Source organism: Necator americanus, chromosome X (genome assembly GCF_031761385.1).
Source record: "Necator americanus strain Aroian chromosome X, whole genome shotgun sequence".
NCBI classification, from domain to species: domain Eukaryota; kingdom Metazoa; phylum Nematoda; class Chromadorea; order Rhabditida; family Ancylostomatidae; genus Necator; species Necator americanus.
In genome coordinates, this window is record NC_087376.1 from 19,724,416 (window position 1) to 19,747,770 (window position 23,355).

At 40.4% G+C, this 23,355-nt stretch overlaps 1 protein-coding gene across 2 annotated transcripts in view; it reads left to right on the forward strand.

The window, feature by feature from the left end:
- The window catches only part of RB195_024253 (uncharacterized protein), a gene marked incomplete at both ends in the record, with an annotated part of 134,705 nt that overhangs the window by 60,217 nt on the left and 51,133 nt on the right, over positions 1-23,355 (forward strand). For both annotated transcript variants that reach the window (XM_064211959.1, XM_064211960.1), the window contains 8 exons: positions 792-934; positions 2,193-2,292; positions 2,360-2,451; positions 8,487-8,573; positions 8,659-8,716; positions 8,808-8,901; positions 8,960-9,030; positions 9,119-9,223. In XM_064211959.1, coding sequence (XP_064067839.1) covers positions 792-934; positions 2,193-2,292; positions 2,360-2,451; positions 8,487-8,573; positions 8,659-8,716; positions 8,808-8,901; positions 8,960-9,030; positions 9,119-9,223 — 750 coding nt within the window. The remainder of the gene's footprint in view (positions 1-791; positions 935-2,192; positions 2,293-2,359; positions 2,452-8,486; positions 8,574-8,658; positions 8,717-8,807; positions 8,902-8,959; positions 9,031-9,118; positions 9,224-23,355) is intronic.

The window sequence follows — 23,355 nt, forward strand, 5'->3', positions numbered from 1 at the left end:
TTCACGAATTCTCTCCAGAACCTAACAAATCCCACACCTGTTGAGCATTCTTGGCCGAACCTGTTTTTGAAAGAAGCATTAGAATCACCTTTAGAGATACTTGAAAGCAAGATAGTACTTGCATGGATGACACGTCCTCCACCATTCAAGTTGTTTTTTTTTTTCAAATAACAGTGAACTGTATAAGTGTACAGCTGCAAAAATTCTGATCTCCTGAGGAGTTTCTGGAAACTTCAGTTGTCTGTTGTTGCTGTCCAGGTATAAAAATAAGTGTTAATAGTACCTAATAAGATAGTATTGAATGTGTCAAGTGTTTTCTACAAATTCCTGCTATTTCTTCCATTGCAGAAAAGAAATCGGCTTTATAGGAGATCGAAAATCTGGCCGCCACTGCACCAGAGTTAACGTAAGTAGTCGAAGAAGGCTTAATTTCGTGCTCTCTGCACTTCTTAACTCTTCGTTCAGTCGTCGGTGGAGATCAAATCCTGCAAAGTCGGTTGTCAATGCAGACCCTCAAAAACGTATGTAAATAGTTGGGTAGTGCAAATGAAGTGAGTTGTAGATACGCCTACGCCTTCCCAGGTCTTGCACCTGTAGTCGACATGCACCCTTAAGCATATAAACCGACACCTTTGTGGGAAAATTCCATTGCACGCTTGACCTTGACCTTTTTTTAACATGTCCAGTTCTCCCCGATCGATAAGATAGCGTATCCCTATGATAATTTGACAAGGACAATCTAAGGCCATAAAACTGACGTCTTTCCGAGAAAATGCATTTGCCTTTTTAAGAGACGTTCTACTGCGAGAGATCAGACGGATCCATTAAATGAAGGGTTGCGAATTGCACAAGCTGCGCAGACTACTGCTTTAACTATGCGTTGCGAGTATAACTCAACGGTACACGATCCAGAAGAAAGTGTTGTGCGATCCAGGTCTGCTGTATTCTTATAATAATCTTTTTTTTTCTTTGCAACGGAAAGTATAGGTGTGATATTCTACGAGAGGAAGTCGAAGTTTTTAGAAACAGTATTTGGGTATAATATAGGAGCTTGCAAATTTCTAGTTAGTCGCCCATTTAAAATTTCGGATAATATTTAGATAAAGAACCGAACACATTTTTGGATAGGTAGGCAAAGGTTATACATGTTTAGGAAGTTCGCGACGATATTTCTTTTTTTTTTCAAAGACTGGATCGTACGCCAAGAGCAGCTGTTACTAAAAAAAAACAAAGTAAAGAAAAAAAAAAGTAAATGAACAACTGATTGATAGCATGAAGACACGGACACACACGTACATCACACCGCACATACAAACAGACCACACACCACAAATGCACACACGTATACACACACATTCACGCCCACGTACATATATATATACACATATATATATATATATATATATATATATATATATATATATATACATATATAGACATACACATTCAAATACATGTTCGAACATACAAATACATATACCTCATGTACACACAGGTTTTGCTGCATCAAAAAGATTTGAAGCAGGTGCTGTTGTTTAAAGGCATCACCCCACGAATCTGTGGTGGTACGGATTTCCGGTGGAGTATTCGTATACGCGACCGTAGATTATTGAGAGAAGGGTGATTTCGTTCAATTCTTCCTAATTGCAGTAGAAAACGGCCCGGAAGATACTGCTTCGGGCGTTCCGGCGTACTATTTTCTACAACGAGTTCGATTGGAGCGCGCCAGCCTTGTGCACGCGCCGCATCGTTCAGGCCGTTTTTACGGCAATTAGGAAGAAATGGACGGAATCACACCCCTTTCCATAATCTATAAGCGGCTACAAGGTGGAACACAGCGATAATGGTTGACGTGGACCTTTGCTGGTGCACTCATCCTTACAGTTTGCGATGGTCTCAGTTCCAACGGTTAGCTCCACTGCGCCGCTTCGTGCACGGCCGTTTACGCAGCTGCACCAGCTTAATCTAGTTTACATCGGACTATACACACATACACAGACAAACACACACAGCGCTTTTTTCTCAACGTGCACACTGGGTATTAAAATTTTTTTGGACGTGATGTATTGTCAACATATCCTGCATCTAAGGATTTGACAACAGTGACATCATAACTGTCGTTGTCATCAATGGGATTCTTTCTCCTCTCCTTCCCGTTTTTTTTCCTATTTTTCTTACCATTTCTGTTCCAGGTCTGCCTCATTCCTGTTTGATAGTCCCCATGTTGAAGACTGCGAAAAACCGACTCTCCAGGATCGCGACAAAATTGACGGAGAAATCGAGCGTGCTTCGGTTATTACTGACTACGTTTCATTTCCGGTTGTATTGATTTTCAGTCTGATTTATTGTATTTCTTCAGAAACATGGACTTGAAAATGTGCCGAACACCGAAAACTGTGAAAGTTTACGAAATCGATTTTCAATAGGATCTTTCTTTGCAAAATTGAACAGGTGTTGCGTCATGTCTTCTCCTAAGCTTACGCCTATCCTACGTTGAGGGACAGTATCTGTGCTAATGAGGCCTCTCAACATGCTTACCGATTGTTATTATCAGTACTGTGTTGGAGCAAAAGTTATAACAGAATGAAAGATGGCCATCAAACTGAGATCAAGCTGTCAGTTTTTAGCTGAGCGAGGTTTAGGATCTTCATCACATCTTTGAAGTGAACAAATCACATGTTCGTGCAATCATTGAAGGAAACAAACTACTTGGACGAACTTTAGTAGCATGACATGGAAGTCGAATCACAGACAGCTTTGAAGAAACCAACTAATGCGAACTAAATCTGCTTTCCTTGCGGTTGGAGTAGCTCCCGCCTCGATAAACAACTTCCCCCTGTGTGAACTCTTTCATTAGATATGGTTCGTCTAGGGTGACCTTATGAATGGCACGTGAGAAGTTTCCATTTGCTCCATGTCTTTCGAGTAATCAGAGGTTGAGAATTGTTTTCCTCTCTAGTTTTTTTTTTGCTTGCTTCAGAAATAATTGTGGCGTAGCTAAACCTGAAAACCCTTGGGGGTATCTAAACGCTTTATGATTTGATCGAGATCGTTACATTGTACGTTGAAATTTTCCTATCTCTTCACTAGAGTTGGCAGCTACAACGTTTCTATCATTCTTATCTGACAATCCTAGTATGCATCAGAGTTCCTCTATGCTCAAGAATAATCTCTAATCTCAAGAGTAGTCTCCTTCTGCCTCTTGCATTCTGCGACAGCTTGTCCAAGTAGTCCTAGAAGCCCATTATATGAAGAGCAAAGTTATGATTACGTTCTGATGAGGGATATTCCTCAACGGGGCATTTGAAAATCAAAAGCTGTCTGGAACGTTGCGTTCGACTATGACCATCGTTCGCTTCTTCTAAGCTTCAAAATACATCTTCATAAGAGAAACCGAGGAGTTCCTGAAGGAAAATTGATAAGGAACGAGGAAGAGAGGAGAGCTTCCGGTACTAATGCCAAAGAGGAAGTTCGCTTTACATCAGCGGAGACAAGACACCATATAATTCCGTATGTGCCGTCCAAACCACTGTAGTTTTCATACAGAAGTGTTCTCAGACGCTTATAAATTAGGAAAGTGCGCCGTCACCTACAACAATATCGCGGAACTTCTAGAGCGAAACAGTTTCAGAAAGGGCTAGAACCCGAGGAAAGTTTGTACTTTACTAAGATAGCGCTACAGCAAGATCAAGAACTGGCAAGCCTCATCAGCGCTTAAACTCGGGCACGTTCAGCGACTGACATAAACAATCAGCGGGGTACCAGCGACCCAGTCGGAGATCCTGGGCTCTAGGCAAAAGTGAAAACTGGAAAGTCTGATGGAGATGATACAGTTATCGCAGAAATACTGATATCTCTTTCTCCGTTTGAGATTCGTGAGATGACGAAGGTGATCGCCTGCAATGTTTGTTGACGAAGGGATACCAGGCTCGCTGAGACACACTCTCCTCCCTAAGCAGCTATCCGTTACGGAACCCGGAATTACCGAAGAATATCATTGTTGCGTGTAACGGCTTTGGTGCTGATCGTCCTAGATCGGCTTATCAAACAAAAAAGCAAAGAAACAATGCTCAAAGTGCAAGCCGGATTTTGTTATGAGCGATCGAAGATTGACCAAATGTTCATCGCTTTCGAACAGAATCTTCTCAACGCGCATCCTACTGGCTGAATACAGGCTGGTTGATATTTTTCACATACCCGTTCCAAATAATTACCACGTTTCAACAACATTCACAGTACACATCTACAACCTTCGCTTATCTGTTGGGGAAGTTATAGGTGTTTTTGCTTAGAATTTAGGTGGCTGCGACGCGAAGAAATTGTCGACCATGGTCGTCGTAATTGTCAAACTTCTTCCCGTGCAGCTGATGCTTTAGCAAACAAATGGTAATCTGGCCACGCATGGTCTGTCGAATACGCCGGGTGTGCACTAGAGTGCCAGCCGAGCTCTGCAATTTTTTGCAAGTGTCCGAAACGACATGCGGCCGTGGGTTGTCCTTGGGCGGCTGAGCTCCTCGTTCGCTTTCCTCAAATTGCGTTGGCCAATTCTTGGAAGCTGATCGACATATACGGTGATGGTTGGACTGTATGATATGTTCTGAAAAACGGCGTAGAAATGACGTTTGTTCCTAAGAGGTGCGTGGTATCGCTCCACTCTTATGCACACGCCCACACGCCTCGCGTTCACGAGTGAGCGGTCGAAGATCAAAGAGGCTTCTTCACTATCCTATTCAAGTGAAACCAATGAATATGCTGCGAAGAGGACCAGAGTGTGCGCAAGGGGGCATGTTCTAACGTATTTCGTAGGAACAGACGCTATTCCCGTTCCATTTTCACGTCGCTTAGGAGGAATCAAGTGCAGAAGCAGTCTCGTAATCTACACAACAAACTCTACGTTATTTTCTTACGTTTGTTACGTTCTTTATCAGATTTCCTCACCACGTCTACTTGCCTTTAAAGGCAACAAACCACGAATCTGACGTGGTGAGGAAATCCGCGGGAAAAGCTAAAGATGGACTTGTAGATTGCGGGATCACTGGTAGTTTCGTTCATCTCTCCCCGATCGACGTAAGAAACGGCGCGGGAACCACTTTGAATATTACGAGGTACATTAGAACGATCCTCTATGCACACGTTCCGGTCCTATTAGCAGCCTATCCACGAAGGTTTCACGTGAATATTGTGGTAAAAAGATATCACTGATCTTCGACCGATCGCACTTGGATGCGACGCGTGCAGAAGGGTGGCGCGTTGCAACTGAAATCGTCCTAGGATACGTCATCTTCTATGCCGTTTCCTACGACGATCAGAGATGAGCGGAACCAACCTTAATCCCGCCATCTACAACCCTAACTCTAGCTTTCCCCGCGAATTTCCTCACCGCGTCAGATTCATGGTTTGCCACTTTTAAAGGCAGCGTATCACGAAGTAGATGACGTGCGGAAACCTTATGGAAAACGTAGAGTTCGTGGTGGTTCCTTCGCCTGATTCGTGGTTTGCTTCCTTCAAGTCAAATTAATTAAGTTCTTCTCCACTTAACAAAACTCGCACCAGATAAGCACTCTTGGGCCACAACAAAATGTATGTGTGCTTATATATGTAATATGTAGGGATGAGAGTTCAACTGCCACTCTATAGCAGTTGAAAACTTGTTAACGGAAAGACTTAGATAATCACTCTAGGGATTGGCTAAAGTCATGTGTGGTGACTGCGGCTCGAACTTTAGAGTTAACAAGGACATCACAAGGGTTTCCTAAACTTGGATGGGACACTTGAGAATTTTTGTCGTTCCACGTTTGCAAAATCAAAGAGAACCAGGATTAGATGAAGTGGTTTGCTACCAGCTCAAAGAAAATCTGATGATATAAAATCGGACCCGAGGGCTATGCCAAGTTCCATGCGCATGATCGCAACTTGTACTTCCGAAGGAAGAGTCCGTGGTCGCGCTTCATCAGCGTTGATGTTCTGGGTCACCATAGGAGCTGGGGAACAGATTATATTCGCCAAGGTCACTGCGACACTTCTTCAGACTTCTGCTTTTGTGTATTCCAGAAACTTCTTCTGCCCGCATCCTGAAAGATTCTCTTTCACAGTTTTTCTATGGCTGACCTTTGCCACAACCACTCAATGTGCGATACGTTCGACTCAAACTCGAAATGCTTCTTCTTAAGCAGTTCTTTGGTGGCTTTCGTATTTTGGCCCAAGTTTGTCGTGCTCGGCTTTTGAAGAGCGTATTGTTGTTTAGTTCACTTTCGGGTCCCCGACGTGTCTATCACTTTCGGACGTAAAGTAGAAATCACCTCCGAAAGCGCTTGAGGATGCAATTGTATACACCTTTGCTCCTTCGTTGCTGATGGCAAATGTTTTTTCTTCCATCTTGTGCTGAGTCGTATTGTTGGCCGGAGGAGAGTAATCAGAACTTTTCTGAAGGGTGGTGCAACTGAGACGTCAAGCATAGACCACCTCCAGTTGTTGAGTTAATGGTTGGTATCCACAGAATTCGTGCCGTTTGTCTATTCACATTGTCACAGACGATGAGCTTCCTAAAAAGAGAATTTGCCTAAAAGAAGCGTGGCAGGTGATTGATGTTTTTGTCCCGATTTAATTTAAATCTTCCTATTCTTTATTCCTCTCCTTTGGCTCTTCTTACACTGATTCATATAACGAACTTTCAGAGGAACACCTCGTTGAAGATTGCCTACTTCAAGTCCTCATAAAACGCGTCCAATTCGGACTCATCAGCTGTGAAAACTAGTTGCTTATAGGTTCTTACTGCAGGGGATAGAAAAATGGCCAGACGAAGTGACAAGATAGGCGACTGGCAGTTGGGTGCAAAATCAGCGCTCTCTAAATTTCTCTACGGAACCTCTTCTCCACGAAGAAAGTGTATTGTTATTTGTTGCACGGCACTTCTTCTGCTCATCGTTTTCAGCGGAATATTCCTGTGAAGTTTGATGCGCTCTGCAGCTTCGAGAGAGCCATGCAGGCTGTTCTCGCGCTGTAAGAACAAAGTTTGGGAGTTTCCACGGCGAGTCTTACCCTTAATCCAGAATCAAAGGCATTCTGAGCAACTTGTGATTGGATTGCCTCTCACGGGTCGCCATACCATCCGACGACGGAGACGGCAGGGGTCGGTGTGCGGTATACTGGGACAGTGTGTGCTGCGGTGAGGCATGCATGCGTAGGCTTCCGATTTTTGAAGAAGTGGGGAAATGTCGAATTCGTTCTCAGCGTGAGAGATTCTGCTGAAGGACGAACATTCGCATCGTAGAGTCATCTCCATTCCATTACGAGGCAGTAGGCTGTTGAGGAGGCGTTGTGTAATACTATATTTAGTTAGGGAGGTTTAGTGAACAAACCGGAACATTTTCCACACCATTTTTCTGTACTTAATCGAGGTAATAAGGTCAATGAAGCTGAGATGTGTGCTATGTATGAAGGAGCAGTGTTTGGAAGTATAGCCGAGTCAGAACGGCATGAAGCTCGATGCAATTGCGTAAGTGGCTGCGATAGGAGCGTTGTGGAGCTAGCGACTCGACTCAAAGTGGGACCAACCAGTGAACTTCTTGTCGTTTTAACCCGATTGTACCATCTGTCGTTAGTGCTCCTTCTCCAGAAATAGGAATTCTGACCTCAAAGACCGATTACGCATCGAATTGCCCTCCAATTATCTTAGCTTGAAAAATTTTATCTTCAATTTTTTAAAACAAAAGAATATTCAATTGTGTACTCTCCGTTTTCGTTCCTCCCATCGTTTTCACTAGCCTTCTCCTGCCGTTCAGTAGGTCTCGTATGATTTTTGGACGTTTCCTCACGAGTTCTTTCCTTAGGTTTTTTGCCTCTTTCTAGTCCTTTTTAGAGTTATCATACGTTATTCGATGCCTCGTGTACACAGCATAAATATCACAAGCAGTTTCGGAAGCTTTAATAGCATGAATAGATAGAAAAAATTAATGGAGTCGATAATTCTTTATTTTCGTCACCCGACTTTCCATTGCGATGCAAAAAGAACCCCAAAAAATTGGTAAAATCAAAGAATTGGAACTTGTGTTTTTGTTAATAGGAGCAAAAGGCGAAAAGTCTTTTTAAAGCAGCATAAAGGATTTTCCCAGTGTTTTTTTTTAATTTCTGTGTGCATTTCTTTTAGTTAAAAAAACGCTTAGCAATACAGCTTAGTGGGCTCCGAAAAGAAATAAGTTTCTTTTTTAACGACAAATTCATTTTTTGCTAACGATAAAAATAAATTACGAAATAGCTGAGCATTTTGAAAGTAGCTCCGTTTAAGGGGAATGTAATATGACTGTGATATGCACCACAAAACCTACATACCTCTTACAGCTCTCAAGTTTTTAAAGATTGCATGTGAGTTTTGACACAGCTAGGAAAAAAGTCGCATAAAAATTTGAGTAGTACGCTTTCTTAAGCAGATCGTTGACGAATTTCTTTATACATTTTCATTTCCTTTTAAACCAAATTCATTGATTCAGGCAGCGTTTTGTGAGCGAATGTTACCCCTTCATTTCATCAAGCAACACTCACCACGTCTGTCGTACATTGAGGAACATGCAGTATATGTTTGTTTCACTCATCTTTCTATTTATACTTTTATCTTTTTTTCTTATCACTAAACTTCTAAAAAAAAGTTTTCTCCATCTTCAGCAGTCGAGTGTCTTCATGTCCCGAATTCCTTAACGAAAACAAGGCTCCTGCCGGTTTGGTTAGTGTACAGTTACTCTTCAGTTGTTTATGTATGATCTTCTCTGTAGAACTTCTCGTATGTACCCAACATAATACCAGATGATTTCAAGGTACGTGCCAAAATCGCAGCCGAAACATCTCAGCAAAACTTGTTGGAACGGTTTCCATACCTCAACCTTGTGCGACCTTTAGGAGTTGAGCATTGTGAATGAACTTTGTTTTACTTTTTTATTTTCAATCAAAACATTCCGATTTTTTCCAGATGCAAAAATTGAGGCCAACATTGAGAGTGATCATGAAATTCGGAGAACTGCATACATGGAAAAAAGCAGGGTATTTTTTAAATGTTGGATCTTACACCTTTACTGAGAGCTCTGTAGTGTTGGCTCATTTAGTTTTAATCTTCAAGGTGATATTTCAGGAATTTCATCATAGTCTGAAGGAGATGGGGCTGGCCGATCGTCTGCCTGGACGAATTTATGATGATATGGCTCACATAACAGATGGTTTACCCATGGAAAAGCAAGTTCGTTTGTTTCTTGCTTTTTTTTTGTTCTCGTCTGAGAGTGTTGTTCATTACAACTTTTATATGCTTTTTTGCGATTTATATAAATACCAGCCTGAACGTTGGCTAAAGCCGGACTTCAGGCTTTTTTTGGTGTTCGTTCCGCTTGCCTTCATCGATCAGTAAGAAATAATAGTAGTGATATTTTTTTTTGTAAAATTGTTGTTTTCTTCCCATCAACACTTCCTTCAATTTTTTTGCCCCAAAATTCAAGCATAGATGAAAGATTTTATGGTTTTTCCTTAAACGCTCAGTTCTATATTTGGAGAACATTCAAACTTGATTTCACATCTATGTTTCTCTCACATCTACACTATTTGGAAACACTACTCAAAGTATGAGTTTCCTCCGTTCTCAACTATTAGCAAAGAATGATGTGCTAACATAAAATGACGTGAATATCACTATCGCAATGATGAAATTGGCGTTCCACGCCAGATCGCGTAAACTGTTGGCTACTGTGTATTGTATTTAGGCAGCCGTTCACACGTGCATTTTTTCTTTTTGAAAAAAGGATGTTAACAACAGGAGACATGCTGGGAAATAGATATGCGAAGGGACCATAGAAACCCATCCAACCGCCTTTAGGCTCTGCAAACTTGGGAGTATGCATTCATATAAAAGTTTACTTACTCTCAGTAACATATGAGAGAAACTAAGCTGCCTTATCAAAACCAACATGGATGGCTACATAACTTTGGACAATGGATAAAAAGTGGAGTGCTCGCCTATCAGGTGTATGGCGATTGTTCATCGTCTCACCGGTGCAAAGTTTTGCATCATTGTGTGCATCATCGTTGTGTCACACACACAAACACACATACACACATACACATACACATACACATACACGAAGCGCGCTATTATATAGCATGATCACAAACAAACATAAATCACACAAAGTCAGTTGGACACCATCTTCCTGCCCTGCCGCAATCGAAGGTTTCTCACTCATCTGAAGACATTCGACACTAACCAGTCACATATACATACCCGGACAAACGTTTGTCATTTTTCTCATCAAGTTTTTTCTCCTATTTCATATTTTCCTTTTGCCTAAATCTAGTACATACAATACTCTGCATGAACATTGAAAAACCGACAGTGGGGGGCGCTCAGGAGGTACCCAAGCGAATTGGGTGCAGCCGATGTGTGTGCCAGTAGCAGCGGTCGCCGCTACGTCTGTCCAGGCGCACTGTTCATCCTTAGGCTCCGCCCACCCTTTCCTCTTAAGACGCGCATGGTATTTCTACTTGGATATCCTGACAAAACGAGCTTATAAGGAAATGAAATGATAAGAAATGAACTCCACAATGAGAAATCCGTTTGTTAATGAAGATTGCTCGGTAAAGATAACGATATATATATATATATCGGCGAATAACTAGGGCAGAACTTGAATACAGATCTTTACTCGTACAAGAAGGTAGTAGGTAACTATTAGAATATGTTTTTGAAAGTAGGTTTTCCCGTTATTTCACTCCACATTTTCTCATGTTTAGAAGAAAAAGTTTTGTCTAGAAACAATCGTTGACCGGCGATCATACATCGTCTTGTCAAGATATGCCTCCAGGAATATTGTGTGCCTGCAAGACAGTTTTCGCACTTGCCAGGACGATTGATAGCATCAATATCACGCGAAGACCAATAAATCTAACATAAACTAATATTACTTATTATATACTACTAATATTACATAACACTTGGAAAATAAAGCGAGTACGAATGGGATTTCGAAAACAAATAAAACCAAGCTCTGAACTCTTCAAGTTCTGAATCCGATAAGAAATAATCATCACCCCATGCACCCATCTACGCGGATTGTAATGGTCATTATCGCATTCTGGAGTTCATGTACATTTGACCAATTAGCCTAGAATCAGGAAAGTAGATGGGCGGGGCGTTCTGCATGCGTAGCGGAAAGTCCGCTGTCACTGCCAAGCGCAGCGCAGACCAATTATCGACGCACACCACTCATTAGGAGATATTCTGACAGCCGCTTCGGGTACCTCCTGATGCGCACCCACCGACGGTGAGTGACGGTGCGGCACCGTCGGCCACCGTCGCTTGCTCATAACTGCTCATGAAATGGAAACTTCAGAACAACTTATATATCATTAAATTCCTCTCTTTGAGATCTATACAAAAACCGACATTTTGTTGAGAAAGGAGCAAAGTGACGCCAAATATGCGCCAAAAAGCAATAATTGGAACCTAACATAGCCTAAGGTTATAGTTGAAGAAGTGTTCAGAGACTCAAACTTTCACATTTGGTCAGAACAGCAAGAAATTGTTGTAGGCGAGTACTTGAAATTCTTGATTTGTTATTTTTTTAGTCATTTGTGTTTCATTTTTAGTCATTTTAATTGTTGTATAAAATAGCGATTCGTCCTTACTTTGAATGTTTGTTGCAAGGAAAGAAGTTGTCAAAACAGCCTATAAAATCGCGGTTGAGCACAACTATTCCTGAATTTTGTGAGATTTCTATTGTATACAGATGGACGAACCCCGCTGGTACGCTAGAGTATCGCAAAGTTTGAAAATCCCACTTTCTGTCTTTTTCCTTTCATTTCATCTCTACTTTGCACCTCCGTTAATCACCAGAACAGAGTTCAAATCGAAAGAACCTGAGCAGAACTTTTAAAACAGATAATGTACATTAGTTTATAAGGTTTGTTTTCCTCTGAATAGATTTTCTCGCTCTATTATAACACCTTCTTTTCATAACATTCCATAGAAAGGAAGACTATGAAGCTTACTATTAAATTTTATACAACTATTTCAATACTATGCTCCTTGATTTACAAAAAATTGAGTTCGCCACTACATTTCGAGTTTAATGATATCGTTTCCAAAACTATTCTAGATTTTTTTTTATTAGACTTCGCGGCCCGGCTATTTTCGCACCTCAACCAAGGCTGGCGTATTGCACCATTGGCAACTACAATGTTGGAAAGGCAACATTTATATAGACGGTCGCATATTTTTGTTTGGAAAAAAGTTCTTAATTAATCTTTTGCAGATATTACGTAATGAAATCAAGGACCAAGATTAATCAAATTCTAGTGAAGATGAGATCATTAATATTGTCACCTCATCTGACCGCTCCAGTTCAGCTGTCATTGATGCGATAAGATTCAAACTATCTTATCCTTTGTTTTATATATGTAGTTCGAAGAATGACTACTATCTTTTATCAATGACTACTATCTGATCTGGCAAACATTTCGTACGTCCATGAACGACGTTGGACGTTACTGAAAAACTCACGGGAATCTTTGAACATTATGCCAGATCTCTTAGAATATCGACTGGTTAAATGTGGATCCCTACCAGTTTCTTCAAGAATCTTGAATATTGTTAAGAATATTGTTAAGAATATTGTTTGAAACTGATGGACAGGACTTATGCTCAATACCAGTAAACAATGAATTCAATTATAAACATCAGATTTCTGCTGTGAATGAATGTCGTTGCGTTTAGTGCGAATGCGGCTTTTGCAATTGCTTTTTGGATCATTCTGTTCGTCAGGGAAACCAATGGTTTCTTTCATGGTCATCTTTCAAACAGTCCGCCAGCACACAGACTACTATGGACGGTCCCAAAATACCCGAAATTATTGAAAATTTGATCTTTTTGACCATCGACTCGTTAAAGATGGACTGCTATCAACATCTCCAAGAATCGTGACGTCAGTCCTTTCTGTAGGTTTCTTTTGTCGGCAACTTCTGGGACTCTTCGCGAGCCATCTCTGGTTTCTGTCCATCTGCCACCCTTTTTTGAATTATGCTACTACTACTTCACATACTGGTTTGCTCATTGGTAACCAGAGACCAGAAAATTTACCTGACAAAAGGCTGTCCAAGATTTCAATTCAGGCTACATTCACAACATTCTTCAATCTTCAACTGCTGCTCAGTGTCGTTATTCAATAATGGCAGTTCTAACTAGTAGTTCAATGAATGGAAACAGGAACTTGCATTATTGTTTTCATTGCACTGTATATTAGGCGTAAACGGGTATGCTGCATATCCATGGTATGGTTACATCTGGCGGCGTGCCTATTTATAAGGATTGAGGAACCTCCTTTGCGGTCTATTACTCGAACAACGACTCAGGATTTGCGTTCCACAGGAACCATGAGTCATATTTCTGAAGCAATTAAAAAAAAAAAAACAGAGTTTGTTGCCGGTTGAAGTTTCTGTGCAGACTAATCAAATTACTTTAGGGTTTGGTAACTTTTAGTCTTGGCTCAAGGTTAAAAGGACATACATGTGAAAAAGCTATTCTTCTTGGAATTTATCGGCATAAATGTAAGCAGTCACTTCAACCGGAACGTTCTTAGAAATTTTGTGAATGAACGTAAATGAATTTTTTAAAATCTTTTTCGTTTGGACTTCTTATAAATGTGAGGAAGAGATTGGGTTTGCTGTGTTAAGAGGCACTGTCAAGCGTGTAGTTGGAAAAAAGCTGTCCTGATAACGACCCTTTCTTTCTCATTCTTTCTAGTATAGCTGCTCATACAGCAATAATATATAATAATAATATAATATATAATAATATATAAATAATAATACAATAATATAATATAACAAACAACAATTACTACTATAACGCATATTAACATAAAGTGCCAGAAGTAAAATAAAAGATATCATGCTATATAATAACGCGTTTAGTTTGTGTTTGTGTGTGTTTTTATCTGTGTATCACGAGAATACTGCATAATGATGCAAAAATCTCCACCTTTGTGGTGCCGAAGCATCGCCGTGGACCTGATGGGCGAGCACTCTACTTTCCACCATTATGCAAAGCTACATAGCCATGTATGTTGGCTTTGATAAGGCATGTTGGTTTCTCTCATATGTTAGTGAGCGTGAATAAACTTTTATGCATACTGTACGTGAATGTTTACTTCCAAATTTGCAAAACAGTGAAAGTGATTAGTCCTTTGATTATAGAGACAGGTTGAAAGTTTTCTTTTAAATTTTATTATCTAAACTATCGTTAACTAAACATTTTTTGAGTTATTGACTAAGTCCGCACAACCGCAGTTTTTTTTTTTTTGAAAGAAAAAGTGAATGAGTGTACAGAAGTGTTCGAGTAATCAGAAAGCTGCCTACTTAGACGTTATATGACACTTCCAGCACAGCAGCTGGTTCGGCACAACTATAGCACACAAGAGAAACAGGAAAATGTGGGAAAAGTGCAATAGATTGGAATACTTATTCCTGCATTTTTACCTAACCATTATATATTTCCTAGACATTACTTTTTTTGACGATTTTATTCCAGGTTTCACTGATGTTACCTATTTAGAAGTATTAATTATAACTTTGGTTCCAAAGAAATGGATTCCAAAAGAAATGAGTTTCCAAAGAAATATGACGATATTAGAGAACTTAATTTAAACATGTCAAGAAAAGAAGAATCGATTACGAAAGTTTTTTAGAGGTTTGATCTTAGCATTACTTGGACAGAAAGGTCTAGAACTGATCGCATCCATAAGGTCAACTATGGATAAATGAGGAAGCAAATGACATGCTTAGTTGTGGGCAACGGTCACCATTCTTCCATTAGAACGCTTTCATCTTTTCTTACCCTCTGCAAAGGGTTCGTTTTGTTCCTTTGCTAATTTTTTCTATCATTTATGACTACTACTCCGTTCGATGTGCTTTCTTTCAGTTCAATATCACAAAGCTATCACTTCATTTTTTTACCATTTTAAAACTGCTCAGATTATTGCACATGTAGGCAACCTTCGCATTCTTCTGTTGGTCTGTTATATTGAGTTTCTGAACATTATCACATAATAATGTAATCATCATGCTATGTAATAACGCCCTTAGTCCGCGTGTGTGTGTCTGTGTGTTCCTGTGTGTCACGAAAATACCCCATAATGATGCAAAACTCTGCACCTATGATGTGCCGAACCAGTTGATAGACAATAACTCTAACCACTGGACCACTGCCCAAAGTTATCCGAGTATGTTCGCCTTGATAAGGCAAGTTTGTTTCTGTCATATATTAAGGAGGGTAAATAAACTTTTATGTGAATGTATATCTCCAAATTTGCAAACTGTCATGCTATATAATAGCGGGCTCATTCCGTCACGTGCGTGTGTGTGTCTCAGTCAAGAAATTCCAAAAAGAGAGGAAGACGGACACCATGGCGTCGATTTTGTGCGCTGGAGCCAGATAGCTGTAAAATGGGGTGCGACGGGTCCCATGGGGTCGGAATGGTGCGCCGGTGCCAGAAAGTTATAGAGTGGGAAGAGACGGTTTCCACTGCGTCGGATTGCTGCGCAGTAGAATGGGTTTCTATGGTTCCTTCACATATCTATTTCCCAGTACGTCTCCCTAACGCTGCTAATATCCTTTTTTCAATAGGAGGAAACACACGTGCGAACGGTTGCTGAAATACAAAACATAGTAGCCAACAGTTTACGCGATCTGACGTGGAACGCCATTTTCATCACTACGATAGTGATATTCACGTCATTTCATGTTAGCACATCATTCTTTGCTAATAGTTGAGAACGGAGAAAACTCATACTTTGAATAATGTTTCCAAATTGTGTAGATGTGAGAGAAACATAGATGTAAAATCAAGTTTGATTGTTCTCCAAATATAGAACTGACGCGTTTAGGGAAAAACCATAAAATCTTTCATGTATGCTTAAATGTTCGGGTAAAAAAATTGAAGAGAGTGTTGGTAGAAAAAAGCAACTCTAACTTTAAATTCTAATTCCAATTTTTCAAAATAATATCGCCACTGTTATTTCCTATTGATCGGTGAAGGCGAGCGAAGCGAACACCAAAAACAAAAAAAAAAACCTGATTTCCGGACGCCGGACGTTCCGGCTGGTGTAATATAACGAAGACGCCACTGATAGCTCGCTGTAAGGATTAGAAATAAGTCAGTATTTATGTGCACATATAAAGTGAAAAGATGAGGCAGCTCTCAACGTGTATTCGACGACACAATTCCTCTTTTGACAGTGATTACAAACGGTCAGAAGTTCGATCCCTGCAGGAACCATCATTTCTGCAAATGGAATAAGAAGTGAAAAACGACGGAGTACACGTTTTAAAACCACTTTCCCACTATTTCCTACTATTTACAAACAATTTTACTCATCAACAATGGACGCGAACGGTTGGGAGTTCGATCCCGACCGGAATTTTTCCATTTTTTGCGGAATGGAAGAAACAACTAATAGCGACGCAGATCACATTTTAAAAGCATTTTGTCACTATTTTCTATTTTCTACACAATTTCATCCATTGACAGTGATTACAGACGATGAATAGTTCGATTCCCGCCGGAATCTTGACTTTTGCAAAACCGAGAAAAAATTACGAGCGAACGTGACAAAAGACGAACATTTTACCATGAGTCGTTTTGAAATTGCATTTTTTTGCACTGTTCGTCGCATGTAGGTGCTATTTAGAGTTCATTCTAGCGATTAGATCCAGGCCCTAATTGCAATTTACTGCTGGACTTGTGCGATTTTAGTAGCTTAAAATAAATGCGAATAACGGTCTATAGAAGAGACGGATGAAGAAAAGGATGGCTGCTTTCTGTAAAGGGGAATTAGCGCTATAAAAGAGTTGAAATATCTTTTTTTAGGGACCCTTTGGTTTTTTGAGAGCTAGTTGAGAAATTTATCGTTTTTCTCAACTTTCTCTCAACTAGCTTTTGAGAGAACGAAAACTATCTGGAAAAAAGGCAAAAATCGTCCTCTACAACACACTTAAACCGAATCGGTCTTCATAAACAAAGAGCTGAGTTATTGGGACTTTGTTTGAAGTGATACAGATTTTAACGCGTTGCCGAAAATCTGAGATTTCGCACTTTTTTCCGTTGCGAGATTACGGTAGAGCGGTAGAAAAATTTGATTCAATATTTTGATAGAGCGCTAAGGGAAACCCTCAACTGCAGATTTTGCTCTCTGTAGGTGTTATGGTTCTCTCAAAAGCTAGTTGAGAAAAACTCGAAAATTTCAGGCAAAATTTAGAATTTTTTCAACTAGGATTCAAAAGAAAACTAGGGAAGCTAGAGGTACCAAACTTTGTAGAAATATAGAAGAACTCTTTCTTTGCAAAAAGCAGTCAGTTTTATTGCATGAAATTCATTCTGAGCTTCGTTATTCAGAAACCCGTGGAGCCTACTTTGTATTAGTTTTATCTTTAATTGCGACTGTAGATGTCTTTTTCCGCTCGGTAACAGCATCAAAATTGCTTTTCCGAGTGATAATAATAAATTCATCACTGTGGGATGAGAAATGTGCTCTTTTAACTCTTGTACATTTGATGCAGCAATCCTACTTTTGCCTGGAATTCATCAATGACAGTTGCAATGAGAACGGCTACACTTCACGTTGAGCCATCAAGCGTTGAGAACCAGTGGCCTCAACCAGCATCAGCTGACTATGTAGCGGATATTCGCTCTTTGATCCCTTCTCTCCTACTCCATAGTTTCCATTTTCTTGGTGAAATTAAAAAAAAACAACTCGTTTAAAAAAAGCGAAAAGGCTTCGTTTAGAACGCATTGTATAATTTACACTTTTCTTCTTGCCTTCGTACTCATGACTCTTCGCATTTATCCTGATCTGGTTGTCCTTTTTTGTATTTTTCCAAACTAGCCCCGGGTCAAAAAGTGTGAAATTATACCAGCAAAATCTTTAAAGAATACTTCCCGCCATCTGTTTTTCTAAAATTTTGCGTTCCTTAATATGAGTTTATCTGAAATAGGTAACCCCTTCATTTTTTTTCTCCTTGCTCTCTTCACTTTTTCTCCTCTGCTGACAAGCCTTACAACCCCGTCCTTTTCTGGCAAACTTCTTACCACCCCCTCCTGAGAAATTCTCGCCGCAAACTGGATTATGTTAAGAAGCTACTGTCATCGCATTCTAATACTGTGCAAGCATATGACTTGACCCACTTGCTGTTTGAATATTTCTCTTTCAAGATTGCGCGTTCTAGCTGTTATCAGTGATATCGCAATAACTCCATGTCAGCATCTCTAATATTTTAATTAATATTATAATTTGCATACAACACATGTTATATTAGTACTATATTAATTTATTTTTTTTTTAGTTGCTGGATGAAGTTGAGAGTATTCATCACATTCATGAAACTGTCAGCAATGAATTTTCTACAAAAAAAAGCGACATGAAGAACGGGTCTGAGTTTTGCATTTCAAGAGAAAGGCAATTAAATGTAGAACCCTTCGTGACACATCCTTTTACCTCGAATCGCTTTGATGGTTTTTTTTCTTCCAAACGTGTATGACAATTCTTTTCATCTCAAAATCAGGGAATACGTTGAAATCACACAGTTTCTTGTGCGGTTTTTTGTTCTTAATTCTCGATATTAGTCATACATGACTCGTTATTAGTCATACATGACTAATAGCTTTCCGCCCAATGTCGGTCACATATATCCAAGTATTTCGTTTGCCCGCAGTCCACAAACAACTAATCCCGGCGAGCCCACAAAGGGATGGACAAAATAGAATCCTAGCGGATCTGAGTGCGAAGCGAATGAAAGGCGGAGGGGATATCTACCCTAGTTAGGAGAAAGCACGTATTCCATTCTGTTTTTTCCCGTTTTCATGTTTGATTGTTCGCTTTCATTCTGAAAACGCAGTTGATCTAGCCTCTCTAGCCAGTCGATGTTCTTGGTTAAATATTTCAGAACCACGCCTCTAGATGATTCTGCTTTATTGATGTTGATATTTACAGTCCAATTTCCTTGTTTCTATGCTATCCCACTGCATTAATTTCGCTTCTTTGTCGTAAGTCATTCCAACTGAACATTGCTTCGCAATGTGCCAACTGAACATTATCGACTTGTGAAGGAAGCACTGTCGCTAGGACAGATCGTAGCTGCTAGACAGTCAATCCACTTTCTCAACCGCTGTCTGCATCATAGTGTTACTCCCAACTTCATTAGGCAAAACGACTACACAATCTGTGTGGGCTACCAGAGAGCAGCCACCAAGTGCAAGCAATTCAGCAGCAACTTCTACGCATTGTGTTGAAGAAGGAGCGGGACGAAATGTACGATAAAGATAAAGATGATAAGGAAGCGTGCGTGAAAGGAACACTATTGTGCTCACTTCTTGGAAGATCGTCTATGGAGGAGAATATTGGGTGGTTCGATTTCGATTTGCAGTTCTATTCGATCTAACCTCAAGATAACTCTACAAAGAAAATTCGATTGCCTTTTGAGTAGATCACGAAGCGACAATGCGCAACCACTAAATGCTATGACCTTCCCTGGCAGGAGTGAACCGGACACTGTTTGTAACGAGTTTATGCAAATCAGGTAGATTACACTGGATCTCAAGCAGTCTTTTGGTCATAGTAGGACAAATAATGTAGTTCACTGTTGTACAGATGGTATCGTACAAACGATCCCGAACTAGCTGACGCTTTGAATGGTTCGCTTGTATTTCAACGACCGAAACGGAGCAATCTAAGTCTGCTTTTCTCAGACACCGCTTAATGGCAGTGTTCATTTCATCGGAGATGTAAGGAAAGCAGAGAGGTATGTGTGATTGGGGGTTTCTCATCGCCGTGCTCGTACACTTTGGTATCGTCTTGTTTCAGGCGTTTGGATTTCATAACCATTAGAAACAGCAATTTCGTGAGCCAAAGTTAACGATTACTTTCTCTCCTCGGCTCCACTGCAAAGGGTTTTGGCTGTACGGAACATGTCGTTATTACAGCTTTCTTCATTTGAAATGGATGAGCAGAGAGAAAATGAACCAAGATGTTCTGATTACTGGGTTTTATACCATTTCGTTTGGTACATACCGTTCGAAGTGCCAACCTGGATGTTTACAAAAGGAACCCAACTGTCCTGTGGTGTCTCCCTTGTAAGTTTTATGTTATTTTCGGCCTGTCGGTTCAACAAGTCGATACATTTGTCCGTCTCCGCTTGGGTGACACAAGCGACAAAGCAATCTTCGATGTACCGCGAGTAGAATAAAGGATTTTCAGAACAGGTGCTTCAGTTTTAGCTATAAATGGAACAGCTAAGGTAGGAGCTAATCTCTGCCCCATTGCCAAACCTCCAAGTTGTGCAAAGTAGTTTTAAATGTAAAGGTATTGCAGCCGAGGCACGCCTTCTGAAAGACCATCAAATATGAGATTGAGAAACCGAAAAAAGAAAAAATAATTTGATGGTTCTTATATTTCTTTCAGCTGTTCATACATAGCCTGTATCGCAGAGTCATTGAATGCATTCGTATACAGTGCTTCGACATCGGATGACTCCATGACACAGTCTCTTGTCAGGTGTGCAGCACGCAGGTGGTCTCGGAACATACGGGTGTTTGTTAGATGGACAGGTATATGGCTCAATACTTGCGCAAATATTGTGTTTAGGAACCACCCTATTCTATTCGTATCCTCCTACGCTAAATTTATGTCTCACTTTGAATGTAGCAGGGTCGATGGAGGCCAGATCGCTCTTGTATTAGAGTTTTTGCATCTTGATAAGGCGATAGAGCAATTAACAGGTCGGCAGGTCAATCTTAAGGCAATAATGGAAAAGGAAGGAAACTCAGCGGGTTTTGCTATCCTAACCCATTGGTCGTTTAGAAAGCGGGCTTCTTCACGAACTCACCAACGGATGATAAAGGATATAGTGAGACATCTTGCTCTTTCTGTTATTGCACTATCCAGCTGGTGTGGAATGACCACAAACTCCCCACTTTTGTCACTTGTGGATAACCTTATTTGTTTAGAGTAAATCAGCTTTCAAAGTTCATTAATGTCTTGCTTTTGTGCAAGGGAAATGTTAGACATAGTTCTGTTCTCACGAAATCGGGCTACCGTTTTATATACATCGTTTGCAAAAAGACGGCCTTTTGTTGTTTCGTTCCCATAACTACGAGTGGTAGATTTGCGAAGTAAGTGCGAAAAAATCAACCATAGCCAGAGGTTTTCTATATGGGTAGGATTTTTATAATCTGCAATCTGCATCACCGGTTACCTCCAAAAGTCAAGGCTCGTTCATTTCTACTGATTATGGGTTTTCGATTTTCTATTGATTTTCTACTGATTAATTTCGACCATCGCCCCTGGCAGTTTTGCAGCTCTTCCTCGCATTGTCTTCTTCCTCATCACTGCCGCTTCAAACCCGTTGAACATGTTGCTCTGTCTACTTGTTCAACTGTACGGTCTAATCCCAATACTCCGCCTGCGCCACGTACGGTGTTAGTGCATGGAGAGTGAGCAGCATAGCCAGTTGTGGAATAAAACGGTCCAACCATTCCAATTGGAGCTAAAGTTGTTTTTTTTTTTTGAGTGTTCGCGTCGGAATGACGGCCGGACAGGTAGTTTTGTTGCATTATGTCATAGTATGATATGAAATGATTAGTCGGCACTATATGCTGAAACCTACTCTTTGTACTGCACCTTGGCCAGTGGCCCACTGAAATCACAGTTATACCTCTACTGAGGCAAATGTTAAAGGTTTTTTGTCTACTGCTACAGTTTTTAAAACTTGTTGAATGGTAGCTTGTGTTGCGACCAGCGCTGATAGCCGTTTTTGCAGGCTGTTTATAGTACATAAGTTTTTAAAACTACGAATAGAAATGTGAGAATGAAATGGATCCACAGAAACTAGAAGCTTGCCGGCTAAGCTTTTAGCAGAAACTGATCACGACTTCCATTTGTGTCTTACAAACTTTTCGAACTTTTAGAGACAGTTCATTGACTTCGTCTGTGATTTGGTTGTAAAGTGTTTTGCAAACACTCATTGCCTTGTTACATTAGTTTTATTCATAAAAGATAGTGTTGTCGACAAAGCTGATCGCTTCGCTTTCTCACAGTATTTGGGCGTAAAAATAGTATTACCGGTGTCAGAGACTGGCGAAGCTGGCCGCTTGTTCTTGTATAATATAAAGCGCCAAATTCTCCATTTTTCCGTCCGATGCGAATACACAGGAATACTCCAAGGTCAAGGTTACCTCAGTTGTTAGTAATTGAACCGATCTGAAGCATGGTGTGCTAAAGTGTCGCTTTTTCGCTACAACTGCGTGTCTTGCAATCCGTAGATAGAATAAGAACGCAGAATATCCATTCAAGCTTGCGAGACAACAGTTGATTTAGGAGACGGGTCAACATGTTCAACAGCACTGAAACGAGCGTTGATGAAGAGCGGGACAAGGTGAGAATGTAGAACTGATGCTGACCTGAGGCGATCAACACCTGAAGGAACTTCTCTTTTTGTAACGTATAGAATTGGACGGAACGTGATACTTGGAGTCATTGGCAATGCTGAACACGGATATATCCACCTACTGGGTGGTGCTCATCAGCAAGCATCGATAATCCTTTCACGTTTTCGGCGCAAATTCACCAAGTAGAGTTTATGGAATGCAATGAAACCTGTCTACGAGGGTGTCGTTAGTGGGACGTACTGACCATAGATTCTACACAAGAAACGTTCTAGCTTTTCGAACTCTTCGACGAGATGATTCAAAGACGTCTTCTGTGGTTTGACTACTGAGTGTTGCGTGTGTGTAATTACTTCCTCATATTCATACTTATACCGAAAATGGTGTTTTACCAGTGCGAGAGACTGGCGAAGCTGTCCTTTAGTAAATATGAATGGGTGTGAAGGCGGACTCATCTTCGCCCTGCTGCCCGACACACTCCAGAAATAATAAATAATTTCTCTTTTTGTATATTAAACATTTTTCTCGCGGATATACATCTCCTCGGGAACAATGACCTAAAAATCCAAGTCATCCTTGCTACACTTTCTCCGTCTATTTGCTTCTGGAAAGAGAACTCGTAGTTCTGGTAGAATTATAGTTTTATCTTCACTTAACCAGCTTATAAGTTTTTGTGAAAAAACCCGAACAGATATGCAGGAGATATCTTTTTTTGTGCTCACTGTGCTAACATGAGTTATTCGTCTTCTACACTGTTACTTTGTTAGCTCTGCGCAGATCCCATTCATAGAGGGTTCTCAAGAGCGCAGCGTCATCTTTTTTTTGGGTAAAAACCGCGTCACTTTGAACTCAACTGCTTAGCCATGTTACATCAAGTTTTTTTGAGCGGCCT